Source organism: Aspergillus aculeatus (assembly GCF_001890905.1).
Source record: "Aspergillus aculeatus ATCC 16872 unplaced genomic scaffold ASPACscaffold_9, whole genome shotgun sequence".
NCBI classification, from domain to species: Eukaryota; Fungi; Ascomycota; class Eurotiomycetes; order Eurotiales; family Aspergillaceae; genus Aspergillus; species Aspergillus aculeatus.
In genome coordinates this window covers 729,115-747,284 of record NW_017962984.1, presented here as the reverse complement: position 1 = coordinate 747,284, position 18,170 = coordinate 729,115, and the positions used below count along the sequence as shown (strand labels likewise).

General features: G+C 51.1%; 7 protein-coding genes and 1 non-coding gene across 8 annotated transcripts; 5 read left to right on the top strand and 3 right to left on the bottom strand.

The window, feature by feature from the left end:
- Nucleotides 1-268: 268 nt before the first annotated feature.
- Nucleotides 269-1,555, top strand: ASPACDRAFT_61082 (NAD-dependent epimerase/dehydratase family protein; the record flags this gene model as incomplete). Its single annotated transcript, XM_020203625.1, has 1 exon — nt 269-1,555. The coding sequence occupies one exon, from the start codon at nt 269-271 to the stop codon at nt 1,553-1,555; it is 1,287 nt and encodes a 428-aa protein (XP_020055628.1).
- Nucleotides 1,556-3,722: 2,167 nt separating this feature from the next.
- Nucleotides 3,723-4,559, top strand: ASPACDRAFT_43953 (mitochondrial 54S ribosomal protein mL54; the record flags this gene model as incomplete). Its single annotated transcript, XM_020201350.1, has 2 exons — nt 3,723-4,203; nt 4,306-4,559. 2 exons carry the CDS (start codon nt 3,723-3,725, stop codon nt 4,557-4,559), a joined length of 735 nt encoding a protein of 244 aa, XP_020055627.1.
- A 354-nt stretch (nt 4,560-4,913) lies between these two features.
- On the bottom strand, nt 4,914-5,841 carry ASPACDRAFT_43952 (uncharacterized protein; the record flags this gene model as incomplete). Its single annotated transcript, XM_020201349.1, has 2 exons — nt 4,914-5,698; nt 5,790-5,841. 2 exons carry the CDS (start codon nt 5,839-5,841, stop codon nt 4,914-4,916), a joined length of 837 nt encoding a protein of 278 aa, XP_020055626.1.
- A 263-nt stretch (nt 5,842-6,104) lies between these two features.
- Nucleotides 6,105-8,677, bottom strand: ASPACDRAFT_1870407 (putative transporter). The gene is made up of 6 exons (XM_020197952.1): nt 7,915-8,677; nt 7,535-7,863; nt 6,643-7,483; nt 6,469-6,587; nt 6,327-6,416; nt 6,105-6,270 (listed from the first exon to the last, which is right to left on the bottom strand). The coding sequence occupies exons 1-6, from the start codon at nt 8,179-8,181 to the stop codon at nt 6,246-6,248; spliced, it is 1,671 nt and encodes a 556-aa protein (XP_020055625.1). The 5' UTR covers nt 8,182-8,677; the 3' UTR covers nt 6,105-6,245.
- A 1,020-nt stretch (nt 8,678-9,697) lies between these two features.
- ASPACDRAFT_29468 (TauD/TfdA dioxygenase family protein) lies at nt 9,698-11,148 on the top strand (the record flags this gene model as incomplete). The annotated part of the gene is made up of 6 exons (XM_020199643.1): nt 9,698-9,903; nt 9,960-10,165; nt 10,233-10,687; nt 10,748-10,784; nt 10,841-10,974; nt 11,035-11,148. The coding sequence occupies 6 exons, from the start codon at nt 9,698-9,700 to the stop codon at nt 11,146-11,148; spliced, it is 1,152 nt and encodes a 383-aa protein (XP_020055624.1).
- Nucleotides 11,149-11,682: 534 nt separating this feature from the next.
- ASPACDRAFT_43949 (uncharacterized protein) lies at nt 11,683-12,204 on the top strand (the record flags this gene model as incomplete). The annotated part of the gene is made up of 1 exon (XM_020201348.1): nt 11,683-12,204. One exon carries the CDS (start codon nt 11,683-11,685, stop codon nt 12,202-12,204), a length of 522 nt encoding a protein of 173 aa, XP_020055623.1.
- A 1,148-nt stretch (nt 12,205-13,352) lies between these two features.
- On the top strand, nt 13,353-13,424 carry ASPACDRAFT_t178. The gene has a single exon. It is a non-coding gene; the product is annotated as a tRNA-Arg (tRNA).
- A 1,157-nt stretch (nt 13,425-14,581) lies between these two features.
- Nucleotides 14,582-15,734, bottom strand: ASPACDRAFT_61077 (glycoside hydrolase family 16 protein; the record flags this gene model as incomplete). The annotated part of the gene is made up of 2 exons (XM_020203624.1): nt 14,582-14,879; nt 14,938-15,734. The coding sequence occupies 2 exons, from the start codon at nt 15,732-15,734 to the stop codon at nt 14,582-14,584; spliced, it is 1,095 nt and encodes a 364-aa protein (XP_020055622.1).
- Between the last annotated feature and the right edge of the window lie 2,436 nt (nt 15,735-18,170).

Sequence of the window (18,170 nt, the reverse complement as noted above, 5' to 3'; positions counted from 1 at the left end):
CCTAGCTGGCCAGATTCAGCAGCGGTTACATCGGAGAACCGTAGCATAGGGCCACCACTCGTTCTTCCAAGGGAGTATAAGATTTGGGAAATCCTGTCTTTGATCTCATCCGATCCTGCTCGGAGTCACCCGCCGTCATCGAAGAACCCTCGCTCGAATAAAAGTCTTTCGTTTCCTTGTCATTGTCTGACCAAAGCTTCCTGATCTGCTTCACCTTTGAAGTTGTGCTTCCCATCTCCCAAACCCCCGCCCTCCTTCATTGCCAAATATGGAGAGCCCTCGTCAGTCTGATGCAAGCACTCCGGTGGAGCCCAACTCCCCGGGCTTCGTGGATACGCCAGCGACGCAGTCATCCGTCTTGTTTGATGGCAATCTCGAGGAGTTGCTGCGCAACTTCCCCCTCGATCAGTACATCCTCGTTACAGGGGGTCTCGGGTTCATCGGAAGTCACACAACATTGGAGCTACTCAAAGCCAATTATAATGTAATCGTGATCGACAATCTCAGCAACTCCTTCCAGAGCGTCTTCGACCGCATCAAGCTGCTGGCGTCCAAGCATCATGAGCAACAAGGAACATGCATGCCTTCCTTGCAGCTGCACGCTCATGATTTCCGGGATACTGTTGCTCTCCGGGAGCTTCTCGATCAGTACCAAACCCAATCCAGATGGGGTTCCCCCAAGTCCAAAATTGCTGGTGTCATCCATTTCGCTGCTTACAAAGCAGTTGAAGAGAGCATCAGAAACCCTCTGAAATACTATGCCAACAATGTCAGTGGTCTCATCGACTTTGCTACCACCTTGGGTGACTATGGCATCAAGACCTTTATCTTCTCATCCTCTGCCACCGTGTATGGTACCTTGGCCACCTCCGGCCTGCCGCTGAAAGAGGAACTCTGCGTTCACAAGGATGAGACTTTCACAGACCACAACGGTTCCGAGCAACAGGTCAAGGCTGGCTGCACAGGCATCACCAACCCTTACGGCCGCACCAAATGGATCTGCGAGGCCATCTTGGCAGACCTCGCGGCCTCTGATCCAGAATGGACCATTGTCGCTCTCCGGTATTTCAACCCGATTGGATGCGATGAGTCCGGTCTCCTTGGCGAAGATCCCCGCCAAATACCCACCAATCTCCTGCCTGTGGTTGTCAAAGTCATGACCGGGCAATATGCGGAGCTGCAAATGTTCGGCACGGACTGGGACACTGAGGACGGCACTGCCGTCCGCGACTTCATCCACGTTACCGATCTCGCCCGAGGGCACATCGCTGCCCTCAGTGCCGCCAATGGAGGCAAGTTGGCTGAGAACTTCCGCACCTTTAACCTCGGCACAGGACGCGGCCATTCTGTGATGGAGGTGGTGAACACCATGGAAAGCGTTTCTTCCAAACCCATTCCCCGCAAAGCGGCTGGACGTCGTGCTGGTGATGTTGGCTCGTGCGTTGCAGTGGCAACTAGATCACAGAACGAGCTCGAGTGGAAAACTGAGAAAACGCTGAAAGATGCGTGTGTGAGCTTGTGCAATTTCCTTGATGTCAGTGGCCTTTCTGCATAGGCCTGGATATTGTTTTAATCACCCTGTTTCATCTATGTGGCGCTTGGTTTGGGTTTCACCTTTCATGATTCTTTCGTTTATCGTCCTGTGACCGTCATAATTTTCCTTCGGTTACCGATTTTTCGTATATCCCCGTGATTCCTGTTCGTGTGTTGGGACATAATTTCGACAGCCTCAAGCAACTCGTGATATTTTGCATGATAGAGACGAACGCATTCGCTATATTCATCCATCACATAGTATGCACTTGAAACCACTATACTTCACATCTGACTTTGTTCCGAGAAATCGAAGGGGTTCGCTAAGTGCGAGGCCTTCCACGTTCCTTTCATGGATAGTGTTAGTAGATTGACCAATGTCACACTTTTGCCGTGGAGCCAGCCCCATGTCCCTCGAGAACGTTGTAATCTGTTATCATGCTCCATGTGCATGAAAAGACTCCGAAATAGTCGACGAGACCAAGGCCGTCGCGAAATGCGTATGCTTAATGCATATCATTGAACAGAGCAGGAGACCTTGGGCACTGATAGAGAGGGGGGATGAGGGGCAGGGAGAAAGCATGGACGATTCAAAGAGCGGAAAGAATAGACGTTCGGGTGAATGATTAGTCAGACTGCCTGCCAACACTTCATCGTTCGACGTGGATGCAGTCTCTGTAGGTCTTCTCTGCTCTTTAAATGTTTAGGTTCGGCGCAGTCAAGCAAGGAAGGCATTTCGAGGAGGGTTATCATGTTCTTATCAGACGTTCGAAGCTAGATAGCACTGCTCACACGATCATCCTGGAGATGAACATCGGAGACTAGCGCTGACGGCGAGAACGTCTAGAACCAATGGAAGGCTTTACTGTCAGACAAGCAATATGAGAGCTCCGGAGAGATTGCGCAGCCTGCCTTAGCTTTGCTCTTTTCTCACCAGCAATATGCTTCCTGCGGGACGCAGTTGCAGGCATTGACAAGGCGCGAAGGTATAACGGCAGTCGACATGCATGGGATGTGAGTGATAATGCACGAGGCAACCGGGGAAGGGATGGCATGATGCTCGGTTCCTGCAATGTTCGTTGACATTTCCTGTTAGTCGATATCGGCAGGGAAGTCGAGGACCCATCTGCGGACGGAAATTGTCCGCGCGGGAGCAGCGGTGACAGGGACGGTGGGACTGCTAGACGATTGGAGGATGTCCCAGCTCTGCTTTTAGAACGCAGTAATGTATCGACAGGCGCCCAAGAATCATTGCCATAGCCGTCATTTCTAGATGCCGCAGGTTACCTGGAAATCATTCGGTACATGCGCGGATACCTTATCTGTCGAATGTCACTTCGGGTTCTATGATAGCTCGAAGAAGCCGCATTCGTCGCACTTGGAATAGTCTAGTGGGAATAGTACAAAGCTTGTATATTGAAAGCGTTCAAAAAGCGATGGGATTTCAAAGAAGAGTAAAGGGAACAAAGCTTGTGTTGATGCCGAGCAAACACATATAAGAAGTGCCGTGAGGAACTCAAAGCTACGAGTATCCGAATTTAGAATCATAATACTCGAAATGGGAAGAAGACTTCGTAGATTGACCAAATTCAAGGTCACAAAGCAGACCTAACGTCATGAGCGAAGTCAGGTATATGATAATGTGTTCTGGCAGTACGGTCACAGATGTATCTGAACAAGGTTGAGGTCAAGTATATTCGTCGGGCTGCCCGTATCGGTATATCGCGAAGCTCGGACTTCTGGTTTAGTCATTGATCACATGATCTCTAACCACCGGCGTGACATGGTAATTGAGCCATCGGTAGATGGACAGGGCGCAGTTCAGACTCTTTGGCAATGATGGAAATCGGACACAAATCTCCTCTCGAGCTCGATGTCATCGAAAATCCACCTTTGCAACAGACAGACTGTTCGGATCAAGGAATTGATGGCAATTTATTGAAAACTGCGCAATAGGTCACGTGTCGGCTCACCTCCGGCTTGGCATCAAATTCATGCCGCAGTTTTCTCGATAAGTGCACCCTCACTGCGTGCCGGTCGGTAGGATTCCATTACACAGCATTCGATTCAGCGTGCACGGCTTGTTTTGGGGCTGAGCACGGCATACCACGACTCCAGTGATCGACTTACTATCACCCGTTCTTTTTGTCTTCGTTCAGCTTAAACCTGCCAGACTTCACACTCTCAAAATGATCTGCCAACGATGCCGGACCGGCATCCTGTCTCGATTCCAGCAGCACACGGTTACGTCGCCTGCCCTGTCTGGCGCGCGCCAGCTCACTCTTCCCATCCAGCGGGCTCAATTCCGCAATTACAGTGACGGCAAGCCCACCGTGTCCGCCGCACCGCCGCCGCCCAAGCCCCGACAGCCTGGCGTGAGCGACGTGACCGTCGCGTCCGCCGTCTCCTCCGCCACCCCTGGAGTGTCGCAACCATTGAGCACCCCCACGGACGGTGTTCACAGCGATGTTCACCCCGGAAAGGCCCGCAAGGTCGTCGAGCGGCCCCCGAGTAGCTGCCTTGCTGGCACGAAACTGAACGGGCTCAACTACTTCAAGAACAAGCCTGATCTGCTCGCTCTGGAGGATTCGGAGTACCCCGATTGGCTGTGGGGTTTGTTGGATGAGAACAAGAAGGGGAAGACCGAGCAGGGTGGCGTTGATCCAAGCAGTAAGTGACCCCCCATCCCCCCCCCATCAATCAATGCCGCGAAGTTCGTCTCCAGCTTGGTTCGCTTTGACTAACACCGTGCTTCTTTCTCCACAACCACAGCTCTGAACAAGAAGCAGCGCAAGCGCTACGAGAAGAAGATGGCTGCCCGCGCCGCGAACCTCCCTCCCGTGATCCCCATCCACGAACAGGCCAACGATATCACACCCGCGGCCTACAACCGCGATCAGGCAGAGGCCCAGGATACCCTGGTCGTCGCCGCCGAGAGTCTCGAGAAGCGGACCGAGATCACCCGAAGCGCGAGAGATGCCCGGAGAAAGGGCATCAGAGAGGCCAACTTCCTGCGCGGGTTGTAAACTATATATTGTGTATCTTTGGCGAATCTGCGATTTTCTCGGTGGAGGTATTGATGTTGTTCGATACTGTCCAAACTTACGACCCACAATGTACAATGGTATTGTTGGCAACCCGGGGAAGGGCTGGGCGGTTGGGGGCAGGGGGGCAGAGGGGGAACTGCGTCCGGAAGAGAGATATTTTCTCCTTGTAACTCATATTCTTCATTTCTTTATCATGTACTATTTCCCAGAACCAGGCGCGCGAAATGGAATGGCTTTTAACACTTTCACTTATTGCAGCCCCAGCAGGCTCACTTGCACCACTGCCAGCACTCCATGACTTTCCGAAAGGCGAAAAGCGAAACACACTTCCAATCAACGAGGGATCTCCCAATCCGACTCATCCTTCTCCTCGCCCTGGCCCTCCACCCACGGCAAACAAGCCTCCCACAGCGCCTTGACCTCCCCATCCCCCACCGCAAGCAGCTCCGCCCAAACCGCCCTATCCCCGCGCTGGAACCACGCCAAAATAGCCACGACCAGAAAGTCCGCATACCCGGGGGTCTTCCCTTCAAAGAACGGGCCACCACCGTTGTTGTTGTCGTTCTCCTTGTTCCCGCGCCGGCCCCGCAGCATCATCACGATCACGGCCATATCCCGCTTCATCGCGTCGAGCAAACGCTCCACCTCGCGGGCATCCCGGGGCCGGACCTCGGAGAGGGGCTTCCCGAACTGCGCCGAGCGCGTCTTGATGAAGTACTCGCGGCCCCGCGCATCCAGGAAGTCCGCGACGCGGGGGACGATCAGGGGGACGGCGTTGACCCAGACGGCGCCCATGAGCTTGCTGACGGCCAGCGCGAGCGCGTAGCTGGCGTCACCGGAGGGGAATAGGGATCGAGTGTTGGGGAAGGCTTCTTCAAGGTGCGTGGCGATGGCGAGCGAGTCCATCAGCGTGCCGGAGGGGCTGGCGGGGAGGGAGGCCGGGTGGCAGATGGCGGGCAGCGTGTAGGGTCGGCCTTGGGCTTGAGGGCGGACTCCCTTGTGGGAGAGGAAGGGGGCGATGTCTGGGTAGGAGAGGAAGGTCTGCGTGTAGGGGAGCTGCTTGTAGTTGAGGGCCATTCGGGTCTTGATGGTGTTGGGGGACCAGGCCCTCTCCGACCCTGGTGGTGCGTTAGTCGTAATGCTTGTTTTGTTTTCTTGGTTTTTGATGTGGATGAAATGGAGATTGGTTTTCTTTGATAAGGTACTCACCAGAGAGGGCCGACTTAATGTCGAAGAAGTGGATTGGGCTGGAAGTCGACATTATTTTATCTTCAATATACAGTACGCCTCCTAGTTTGGCATCGGTTGAAGTTCGTTTGAGTATGCTATGACGCGGGAGAGGGGAAGGCATCTTTGATTTATCAGCTCCGCCGCCCCAAAGGTAACTACTAACTAGGCACCCTGCTTGCTTATCCGCTCTTCAACCCCGGTCATCGGCCTTGATTCACGCTTTGATGAAGTGAAGCACAGCCTAAACTTGTACGTTTGCTTATTATACTTAGACTGTTGCTTTATTGGTTTCAGACATGAGCCATTGAGATTTAGTCTCTATGAGATGCTATCTATCATTCATCTATTTTTAAAAGTCATTAAGTTCAATGAGACTCTATAGTCTCCCCGAGAAACGTCATGTGTGGGGGCTTCGTAAGGTATATGAAAGACGGCTCAATGGGTGAACCGGAAGTCGAGACTGCGGGGTTATTAGAGAAATATTCGTAATGAATGAGTAAAGCTCAGGGGTCTGACCGTTTGTTACCAAGATCCTTGTCGGCGACATCGGCCAGGTATGCCTCTCTCTCGGCACTGGACATAGCGTCCCATATAGCGGCTCTCTGTCTAAATTATAGTGTTAGCATGATAATCAGACAGTGGGATTGTGTGAACTTACTTGTTACGCCAAATGTAGTAGAGCTTGGCCCCAATGAAAACTAGAATACTCCATACGGCCATGGCAATCAGTACTTTGTTGCCAGTATGGTAGTATGGCTTGTCCTTCGCTTGATAGATCTGGGAAATGTCAGCTGACTTTCACCACAGACTAAGTGTTAGAGGGGTAACTCACCTGACTGGCAATGATATTGGACGCTTGCACCATCATGTTGTACACAGCGCTAGCGACCGTTCGCGTCCGAACTGAGCCTGCATTTCTGGACGTCATGGCCACAATGATAGCATGAATATAAGGTGCGCCAATCAATAGAATGAGAATGGCCCATCGTCCCCATGTGCTGGCCCCGTCCGGAAGAGCAACTAGTGCAATGAGTAAAATCAAGCACCAGAATTCCATGACGAGGCCAAGCAATAAACGCTGATTGAAGCGCTCGGAAATCCAAGTCCAGAACAGAAGGTTGATAATGAAGATAACATAGGCAGGAATGGTGAGAAGATTCGTCTGAAAGGTACCGAAGCCCAGGGATTTGAGCTCGAGAGTGATATAGTTTGTTGCAGGTGTGTTAGGAATCATCCATGTCAGACCGAGTAAATAGATCGGCCACATATCATAGTCGCATAGAGCAGTCCAAAGCATCTTGAGCGATACAGCCTGCCGATTGTGCATACTTCCCTTACTAGGGTCGTCACGTAGCACGCGGTTGACAAGAATCTTCTCTTCGCGTTCGTTGAACCAGCCGTCTTTACCCCGGAGGCCACCCTTTGTTTGTGTCGGTGATGCAGGCATCCAGAAGATAGCGATAATTCCAATGATTCCAGTGATTAGACCTTCAAATGCGAAGAGGTACCGCCAGCCACCTTTACCATCAGCATCGTGGATATGGAGGAAGCCAACCGCCAGGAAAGCGCTAACGATCGCAGTAGCTTCATAAGAAACCCAGAAGTAACTGAGTCTGACCGGTAGCTCTTTAGATTTGTAGAAAAAGGAAAGGAAGAGGATAGTGTCAGCAATGCTGGTAACTGTCAGCTAAAAAGATCGACGTTAGCATTCGACTTTGACTTACAATCCACCTTCCAGAAGTCCCAGAAGCGCCCGACAGATGAAATATCCGGTCTTATTCTTCAAGAAGGCTTGGCATGCAGCAACCAAGCTCCATGAAACCATCTGGAAAGGAATCCAGCGATCTGGTCCGACCTTCTTGGATAATAACTGCGAAGGCAGCTCGGCGAATAAGAATGTGAGAAGGAAGATCGTCTGCCCGTTGTTGTAGTCATTGGTATTCATCCCCAGATCCGCAAGCATGGTGTCGGAATTAGCCTGGACAACATTGCCTCTGTCGAGTTGGAGCGCAAAGAATGTCACGCATGCAAATGTGCAGATTCGCCAGTCAATCTGCTTTTCATTAGCTCTATACCCTTATTGAGAAGCGCTTGCTGGAAATACCTTTTTGATCAAGGCCTTCTCTTCCTCTTCCGTCCACTCAAAGTAGGGATCCCAACGGTGTATGCCTTCATACTCCGGGATAGGCTTATAGTACCGAGGATCCTCTGAGGTGTCGAATGCACCGCCCCCTTTGACACGCTGCACCGCGGCGAATTCGAGGGATGACGTGGACGAGCCCGATGCCACTGCAGTGACGGGACTCTTTTTACTGTCCTCGCCCGCGGGGACTGTGTCCACGGGGATATCGTGAACATTATCCGAGCCCATCTTGCCAATGGAAAAACGTTGACCACTTAGACGCAAGATATGAAGGCTCTTGTTCGCGGCAGTCGAAGAGATTTATAGAACAAAATACAGGACCATATGAGCTTTTTGATATGCTTCATCCCAAGCAGGCGAACATGAAGCTTCATCACGCGATCGCTCGGCAATATAGACAGATAGGCTAAATGCTAGATGATGTTCTGTGAAAGGTTGATTTAGCCAATCATGGCATGAATGTAATGGACTAAGAAAGATTCCAGGCATCTCGGGCGATAAGCTATGAAGTAAATCAGCTCGTGGTAGGGTGGCACTTGCGTCGAGCCCAACATCAAGCGCAGCCATGGCGGCGAGACCAGGCCGTCAAGCTGTGGAAAATGATACAAATCTCGATGTCTTGCAGTCTCATGGGGTGTTCTAAGTGCGATCACGCAAACGAAGCATAAGTGACGTTATGAGGAACAAGTCAGAAGAAGTAAAGAGAGTCCGGTAGTTGTTAGCGTGGAGTAGTAGGATTCAAGTCTAGTTCGATCTCCGCTGCGGGAAACGGCCGAAGACGCGGCGGGGCCTTAATGGGTCGGGATCGCTCAGGCGGTGGCTGCGCTTTACCGCGCCGGTACTTCCACAACTCTTGCCTTACAATCCTCCGATTTCACCATCGCACTGGTCGATGGTGATACGTTTCGTCAGCAATATGACAACATCTCTGTCAATGCTGATTGGAGGCAAGTATACAAGTCTACTGCGAAGTCCTGCGTGAATTTGTCAAGGCCAATGCAGTCTCAATGAACTGTGATGCGCCCTAGCAAAATGTGCTTGCCTTGACCCTCTCTTACCTATCTCGTCTACAATCACACTGCGGACAATGTCTTGACCATTGACCAAACCAACCGATTTTCTTCTAATTCAACTCCTCTTATAAGATGAGGACGATCTCTATGAGTGAATGCGGGTCAGGTGGGGAGTTGAGCTTGTTTGAGCTTTGGAGGGGGAAAGTTGCGCCAGGGACCATGGATATCACGCCATGTTGCACTAAACCACGTTGCCTCAACCAGCGTCAACCCTCTGGAACACAGTCTCATCCTCCGGCACTGTTCAAGGTTAACCAAGTTCTTTGATTGTTTATGGGGTACTTCTAACAGGAACAAAACTTTGGCGAGGGTTACTAAGTATACGACACTCACCACCAGATGGGAAGACCGGCAATAGGCCAGTACTCCGCCTCGAAGATTATCTGATCAACGCCCGCCATTCCTCCTCGAGACGAGCACTGATGCCTATATGTCGTTATCATTCGAAACCTTGTACCTAACCTTGTACCTCGTACCCCCTTTGCGAACCAGCAACTGCCGGAATTCGCTCGGCCATGCATACCCCGCAGGAATTGCGTGACGGCGCATCGAGTCGTCGTAAGAAGAATGGTGATTATATATGCCAGAGCGAACGGTACCCTCTCGCAGATCGAAGTCCCTCTCAAGACGGAAGAAACCCAACCTAGATTCCTCCATTCTAAACCTCAATCATGGCACCATCCATTACTGAGACCCCGACCCTTTCTCTCCGGGCAAAGCCGGTGTCCGCGCTGAAGACCGATTCGGGCTTCAACAAAGAGAACTCAATCGGATACGCAGAGGTCTATAAACATGACGACGAAGTCCAGGGTACAGAGAAGCAGCCGCCCGCATCATTCCCAAACTATCTCCCCGTCTGGGACAACGAGACAGAAAGGTTCGACATCAGCCCTAATCTACTGGCCGCTTTTTGACCCCCGCTGACCTTCGCAGATACCCTCCTCTGCAACCATTCGAGCACTATGACCACGGCAAGGATGCGGACCTCTCTTTCTCCGACCTCTTGCCAAAGGACAAAGCTCAAGTGGATGACCTCACTCCCACCATTGGCAGTGAGGTCCGTGGTGTCCAGCTGAGCCAGCTGACGAAGGAAGGCAAGGATCAACTGGCTCGATTCGTCGCCCAAAGAAAGGTCGTCGGTGAGTTGTAGCCACAGGTTTCTCCGCTGTTCTGCAAGGTCCTGTGCTAATGTCGAGCCTCATCTAGCCTTCCGTGACCAGGACTTTGCGCATCTTCCTATCGATAAAGCCCTCGAATGGGGTAGCTACTTTGGCCGACACCACATCCATCAGACATCTGGAGCCCCCAAGGGCTATCCGGAGATTCATCTCGTTCACCGCGGAGCTGATGACACAAGTGGTGCCGACTTTCTGGCCACACACACCAACTCTATCACCTGGCACTCCGATGTAACATTCGAGAAGCAGCCCCCTGGCACCACCTTCCTGTATCTCCTGGACGGACCATCAACTGGAGGAGACACCTTGTTCGCGGATATGGCACAGGCATACCGACGCCTCTCGCCTGAATTCCGAAAGAGGCTGCACGGGTTGAAGGCAGTTCACTCCGGTATTGAGCAGGTCAACAACAGCCTCAACAAGGGCGGTATTGCACGGCGAGACCCGATCACATCTGAGCATCCCATTGTCCGGACTCATCCAGTGAGTGCATCTCAGGAAGAATGAGATTAGTGGGTTTATTCGTTCTAACGTGCTGTCTAGGTTACTGGAGAGAAAGCACTGTTTGTCAACCCACAGTGTAAGTTTAAGATCACGTCGGTATCACTGAAAAACAAGCGACTAACAAAGCTTCAGTCACTCGCTACATTGTCGGATACAAGAAGGAGGAGTCGGAGTTCCTGCTGAAGTTCCTCTACGACCACATTGCGCTGTCTGCAGATATTCAGACACGGGTCCGCTGGCGTCCTGGCACTGTTGTTGTTTGGGATGTAAGTGCTTCCAAGCCCCTGGATCATGGAACACAAGATTGACAAGGCTAACTATTACAGAACCGTGTGGCCGCGCACAGTGCACTGTTCGACTGGGCGGATGGTCAGAGACGACACCTCGCCAGAATAACGCCACAGGCTGAAGCTCCTTACGAGACTCCTTTCGAAGGATAGATGATGTCGGACAATGAACAGCGATACATATGGCCAGAAGACCAGGCTACCATTTTCTCGAGAGATATAGTTAGCGGCATCATGAACAGACAGGACGAATATGACTTCTTTTGAATGATACATCTTACAATACCAACTAACCAATGAATTCTTCGCTCGGCTGCAACAGTGCTTGCACGACAGTTCCAGCGGTGGGGTTGGTGCTGAGATTAGCTGTATCCTCATGATGACACACTGGGACATAGGGTATTGAGCACTTCACGATTGTCTACTCCGGTATGACCAGCATTGTGTCGAACTTTATGACCTCGCGTAGACCACACACAACATCATTATTGAATCAACGCCGTGAGTCACCCACACCCTAGCCAGCGCATCAACTATCATCTTTGTTACTCCCATCTTCAATCTCTCAACACCTTCCAGTCTCGCACAACCATATCACTACCACCACCATTATTACCACCAATATCACTACCATAACCATCTTTACCATCTAAATTCTACCCTACAAACCCAAACATCACCACCACGATGTCCAACCAAGCTCCTCGAGCACCGAGGATCCACCCTCACGTGCCCCCAAGCCACCAACACGCTCTGGGCGGCCGAACCACCAAGCCCCCGATGAGCGACGAGGACACTGCCGTCGACACGCTTCGCACCGAGCTGGGTTCCCAGAACCTCCAGTTCGGCATCTTCAAGCAGCATATGACCAGCCAGCTCAACAGCTTGATCCAGCACAGCAGCACCTTGTTCGAGGCACACAGGAACCTTGAGCAGGAGAACAAGACCCTGCAACAGGCGAACAAGCTTCTCCGCAACGAGGTCGCCCGCCTCAGCAACGAAGCCACCCGCCAGCGAGCGGAGCTCGCCACCCTGCGCACCGAGATGCAGACGGCCGCCGTCGAGCGGCAGGAGGAGATCCTCCGGGCTGGCGCTACCGCGCAGCTCATGTTGTCTCAAGTCGAGGATCTTTGGACGGCGTTGACTTCCCTCGACCAGAAGCGTCGCGGTGAGTTTTTGGAGTGGTTGGATGGGATGGATGTGGAGTAGGTCTATTAGGGTAGAGCAACGAGGGGGGCGTGTAAGAGAAGGAAGGTACCACCATCATGGAGATATACGATATTATGCATAGCGGAGGGGTTAGTGGAAGGAGTTTTGGGGAGTAAATCATCAAGGGCATGAGTCTTCTCGAGAAGGGAGATGTGCGTGTTCTTTTTGGGTGTTGTGGAGTTTTAGGGTACGGTGTACGGTGTATCACTTTGCTTGCTTACTTATGGGGGTTGTGATGTTGTCTACTTGGGAATACTGCATTGCAATTCAGCTTACTTTTCTCGAGTCTGGTATGGTTTTGTAAATCCGTCCCGTCGCTTGCAGGTGGGAGTGACGCCTCCCTTGACTATGCCATGCTTAATTTCCTCGCGCCTTCCTGGGTATGTGGAGCAAGATGCTCATCCACCGAGTAACTATATCCTTCCTGTATACCACTCTCGTAGCCACATCCTCGCCAACCCCGTAGTATTTGAGGCGAGGCGCCTCTCCCCAATAAAAACAAAGAAAGATCTACTGGTATTATGCAAGCAGCAACAATCCCTTGTCCTCTCCACAAACCACAATCCCAAGTGAACCATCGCTTGAACACTAGGTCGAGATTCATGACCCTTGCTTCTCCCCAATCTCCGCTCAAGAACAGATGAGGCTTATGGCTAGCTAATACGTAAATCCCAGCTTTCATCTCACACGAACCCTGCCCCATCACAAAGCCATCGATGCGACTTCTGCTTGAATTTTGTTTGAGATGTGGCCGGGCTGTGTGATCTATGTCGTTATTACGTATGTCGACTCGCGCAATTCCGGGCTACTATGCAATTCTAATGTAGTGTTTGGTATAGCGGTATGCGATGTTCTCACGTCTTCATACATAAAAAAGAAAAGGAAAGAAATCCCGATGAGAACATGTACTGTACTATACCATAACGGGATCAAGCCGCTCAACTTCCACTGTGAAAATGATGCAAATAAGGGACCGTTTTGCGGAAACAGCTAATAAGGAAAAGACTGTATTCCAAATCAACTATAAGTGAGATATAAGTTTGGCAATTTGTAGTAACGAAGCGTCGAATGAAGCTGCTTCATATAATGCTCTAAACAGCCTGAATCTGGATATTATGTCAAAGTAGGAGGCTATACCTTCAACAGCTGGTCTCGTGGCGCAATGGTAGCGCATTAGTTTCCGGTACTAGAGGTTGTGCGTTCGAGTCGCACCGGGATCGTTTTTTGCCCACCTCGAGCCCGTCTCTTCCTTTTTCACGACAGGAGTAAACCACCTTGTATGTGTTTGCTATCGCTGCTTTTCTTTATGGCATACTCCGACAAGGCTCCGAAGACCCGAAGTATATGATCTGAAATCCAGTCAGGGCCCAGGGTTCATCTCAGACGAGGCTTATCGATCTATCTTCGGCCCCAACTTGCACACTCGTCCACCACACCAGTGTCGCACCTCTGCTTCATCTTTCAGCGGTCCAGCCCGTAAGCCCACTGATCCAGATGACAGGGAAGCCACTCCAAAATTATAGTATCGTTCGGAGGTGGTCCGAGGCCCAGGCCATAGCCCAGGCCATAGCCCAGACCTAGGACCGTGATCGGTGTTTAATCCCCGAAGACTTGCTTAACTCGACGGAGGGGGCTCTACAGCCCCCACTGTGAGGCCATCTGGCTTAGGTGATATTGATACATCAGGGTGCTCGCCGTAAGGGGAATTGGAGTCTCAGAGTAACGTAAGATACAGAGAAACATACATGGAACTGAACGGGGAGCCTCCAGCTCAAACCTGGACTAAGATAAGAGATAGCAGGAGTTGGTAATCTGTTGAAGTCTATCAAACTGGTAGAATGGGGGCGCAATAAAAGCAGCCTAACTCGATTCGGTGAAAGCAATGAACTCCCGCACACCCGTCTAGGAGAAAGAGTAGAAGGAAATAATATGGTTTTATAGGACCACACACAACATAGATTCGTATATACAAGAAGTAGTAAAGGTTTGTTGGCCCTGGAGTCTCGACAATCCAGAGAGGAAAATGTAGATGAAACAGAGATTGAGGATATGAGAAGCGTCGCAAAAGTGTACAGGAGGAAAAGAAACAAGAAATCGACCAAGGTCGAGAGAAGAACTTCGTGGCAGGAATAGATGCACGATCACCAGGAGCTCAGATAACAAGAACAGCTCGCGCACAACCTTGGCCAGCAAAGCAGGAGCGAGGCTGGTCCGTTTTGTCCCGAGGACAACGTGCCGAATGGGGAGGCAAGGCGCAAGAAACCTTGCATATGGAACCGAGTGAGATGGCGTCTTTTCCCACCAGAGCGTGTAAGTAAACCTTCATTTTCATCGTCCAACAGAGGGGTCATCTGTTTCAAGTGAATGACGGCCCTGGCTATGATACCGGTTTGTAGCCAGATTTACTTCTCCATTCAGTCTGTTTCCAATTTTGTTGGAAGGAGTCCATCTCTGTCCGCTCCGTGTTCCACTTGGCGTCGTCCAATGCGTGTTCGAGACGACCCTTCTTGCGCTGGCGCACGAAGAACAAAATGAATGCGGCGAGCAGCATGGCTCCGACCGCCGCAGAGCCAGCGTACACACCGATCTTGGCACTGGTGGGCAATTCAGCCCATTTCTGGGCCAGAGTCTTCTCCGGTTCCTTATTTAATTCCACGGCAGCCGTCGAATTACCCCTGGAGCTCCAGTGTTAGTAGTCCGTCAAGTAATATCTCAATAGCGAGGAGGACTTACGTTACAACCTTGATGCTCTCCCACGAGCCCGTATGGTTGGTATATTCGTACTCTTTGCCGGTGTGGAAGTCCTGTACGCGCACTTTCTGGACGACCATATTGTACGGACCAGCATCATAGTCGATCTCTCCGCCCGCCCACTCGATTGTTCCCAGAGGCTCGCTCGGGTCACCACCGGGCCAGATACCATAGCGGAGTGTGCAGGGGGTTTGCGGATAGTTCTTGCCATCCAATGCATCTTCGTACTTCAGCGTGCGCACCAATGTGCCGTCAATCCACCATTCCAGTTTTGCGGCATCCCAGTAGGTAGTGTAGTTGTGGAACTCGGTGTCGGCGTTGGGAACATAATGGAAGCCTCCGCGGTCAAAGGACGTATCGTTACCCTTGCCGAAGTAGTTGGACTGGACTGAGCTAGTGTTGTAGCCCACCCACTCCCAGTCGATCTCGTCCAGGTCATCGGACTCCAACACGATACTGCTAATCACACCGCCACCCTTGGCCATCTTGACCCATGACTCAACGACACCGAAGAAAATGTAGAAGGTCGACTTGATGGTGGGGGAGTCCAGCTTCTTAGCGATGGTGAAATTCGCGCCGGCGTCGGTGATGGCGATATGGCCGTTGGTGGTCTCCCAGATCTTGGAATCGAGCGTCTCGTTGAATTGCCATGAGAAAGTCGTGCCCAATGCGGGATCCGCCGGGCAGGTGGTGTTGAGGGGGTTGCATGTGGTTGAGGTCTGAGCAGCCACTAAGTAAATCTGGGCCACGATCAGGGCCAGGAGGTTAAAGAAAGACATAATGGACAGTCACGTCCTTTAGGATCACCACTCTCCAGATACTGAGAAATACGTTCCCCTCGTTTTGTCAACGATAGTATTCAAGGGAGCAGAGGCGAGTCAGGACAACTGCGGGTCACACACGCTTGCTTCCTGGCAAGATAAGGTGCGATAAAGGGGCGTTTTCTGGCAGTGCACCCGGGGGGACGAGTGTTTGAGATCAATTCCTCTAACGGTCCGTAAGGAGTGAGACCGATAGCGTGGGGATGAGGAAGAGAGAGAGAGGAAGATTCAGGTCTCAAAAGAATGGCAGTGCGATCGAGTCGCACGAGGAGGTTGAAAAGCACCCACAAGAAGGGATGAGAGGAAAGAGGGATAGAACTGATGCGGAGGAAGAACGGACGGAGGAGAGGGGAAGAAAAAGAGACATGACGGCGAGAGCATTTTCCTTTAATTTTACTAGATACTAGGTTGACCCCAACCACAATCACTAGTTTTTTTTAACCCTTCCTTTTTTTCCCCCTCGCTCTCTTTTCTTGTCCGATCATAATAGTTAGAACTATGAGTTATTCTTTTTTTAAATCGGAGTTGGAGACACGGACAAGGTGCATGTCTCGCATACAAGCTGCGAGTCTGCAGTCAATGTCACTAGTTTTTGGCCCTAATCTTTTCAGGGGCTGCTCCAAACAGGAAACCACCCGACTCATGAAGGGAGACTAGTCCTGAAACAGCCTGGTATGCCACAAATCTACCCTGGTTCGGCTGGCTAGCGTGGTCCCTGGCCCTGAATTTAGTCCTAATATAGCCTAGTGCTGTCCCCACGACCACTGAAGGGCTCGGATTGTTCCATGGACCAACATGATTGGGTCGAATAAGGCCGAGGATAGATCCGTACACCAATCAGGGTTCTGCCTCAGGGGAACAAGGGGTTCACTTTCAAACACCCGACAAACTACTAACAGCAACTCGGGGATGAGTCCACAGTGCCCTGAGAGCTGCTGGCTGGGAAAGGGAAGATTTCAAGCTGGTTAAAATGATAAATGCACCGGTAAAGCAGCTTTAAAGGAGTTGATTGAGGGATCATCGACCAGGAATGATACTTATGTATGAGTAGGTATCCATGATGAAGCTATGAGTGCTCCTTACTACCCACAAAGAGCCAATGGCACCGCCACTCTTGGGTTGCTTTATGTATCGTACCTGCAGCCACTGCCGAACTCCTCTGCAATTGCCCATCGAATGACCTTGCGTTCCACCCACCCACCTTGAGGCACATATACTCCACGGTCTCCGAGGGACAATCAACCAAACAAGCACAGCTAAAGGCATAAATTTTCACTCTTCCAGACTAGTTCTGGCACCGCCTGGTGAAGATCCATTCTTGGTCCCAGCACAGCACAGAGGGTCAGTGCCGTGGCAGTTCACTTGAGTTTGCTGATTGGCTGGTGGCAAGTCGTGTAGAGTAGGTAGGTTTGCGGCAAACTTAGTCTTACCAACAGATAACCTATCGGGATTGTAATGCCGTGAGGGGAGAAAAGGGGGCGCAACAAGGGTAGAATTGTCAACATTGTTTGAAATTGTATTTTGCATCCGCACAAACATGCAATTCCCCCACCACCTCTCAACTCTCCGCAGCCAACGGTTTGCGCGAGTCTCCCAGAGCCAAGGTAAGGGAGCACAACTGCAGATAGATCCGAAACATGGAAAGGTCATGTAGCCGGAATCGTGCCAAGCCATGTCTGCTACTCTGTATGAAGGTCTCTGCAGATTTTACGATGGACAATGATTGACAGCTCAATCTATTAATGTCACTGCCTACAGCTGAGTATATTAGATGCGACTTCGACACGAACATGCTCGGCGCTGGTCAGTCTAATTTCCAGTATCGGTTCACCCCACTTTCGCAGATAGGCAGATAGACATTGCATAATGACCAAGAAGGATAAAAATGGAAAGGATGGAACCGTTCCCACTTCGCAAGAGAACCAAGAGCACTACAGTTCTGCAGATCAACTGTCTCATGATCTTTCATGGTGAAAATCGTCAAATAATTGTAACCGGCTGCTAAAGGTTCGTGGCCTGCCGCCACTCGGCCAAATAGCTGTTATATGCGTATATGAATCATCGATCAATCAATCAATCAATCAATCATCCGATCATGATCATAAGTCTTTCGTGTCGGACAGTTTATAATATGATTCATTCAGGGTATTATTATAGCATAAAGGTCATATCGACATGTACATACATCGTAACCATACGTGATTCGAAAATCGACAAACACATTAACCGACCCCGCCCCCCCCCCCCCAGCTTCCCCTACTTCCATCCTTCTATCCCTCCCAATACCTTCCATTCCTCATCCACACGCTATCAATTGAGATAGACTTTCGCTGGCCTCCTTACCGAACTCCTCGGTTTCTCCACATAGTAGTATGACGGGCTCCGTCGCTGCCG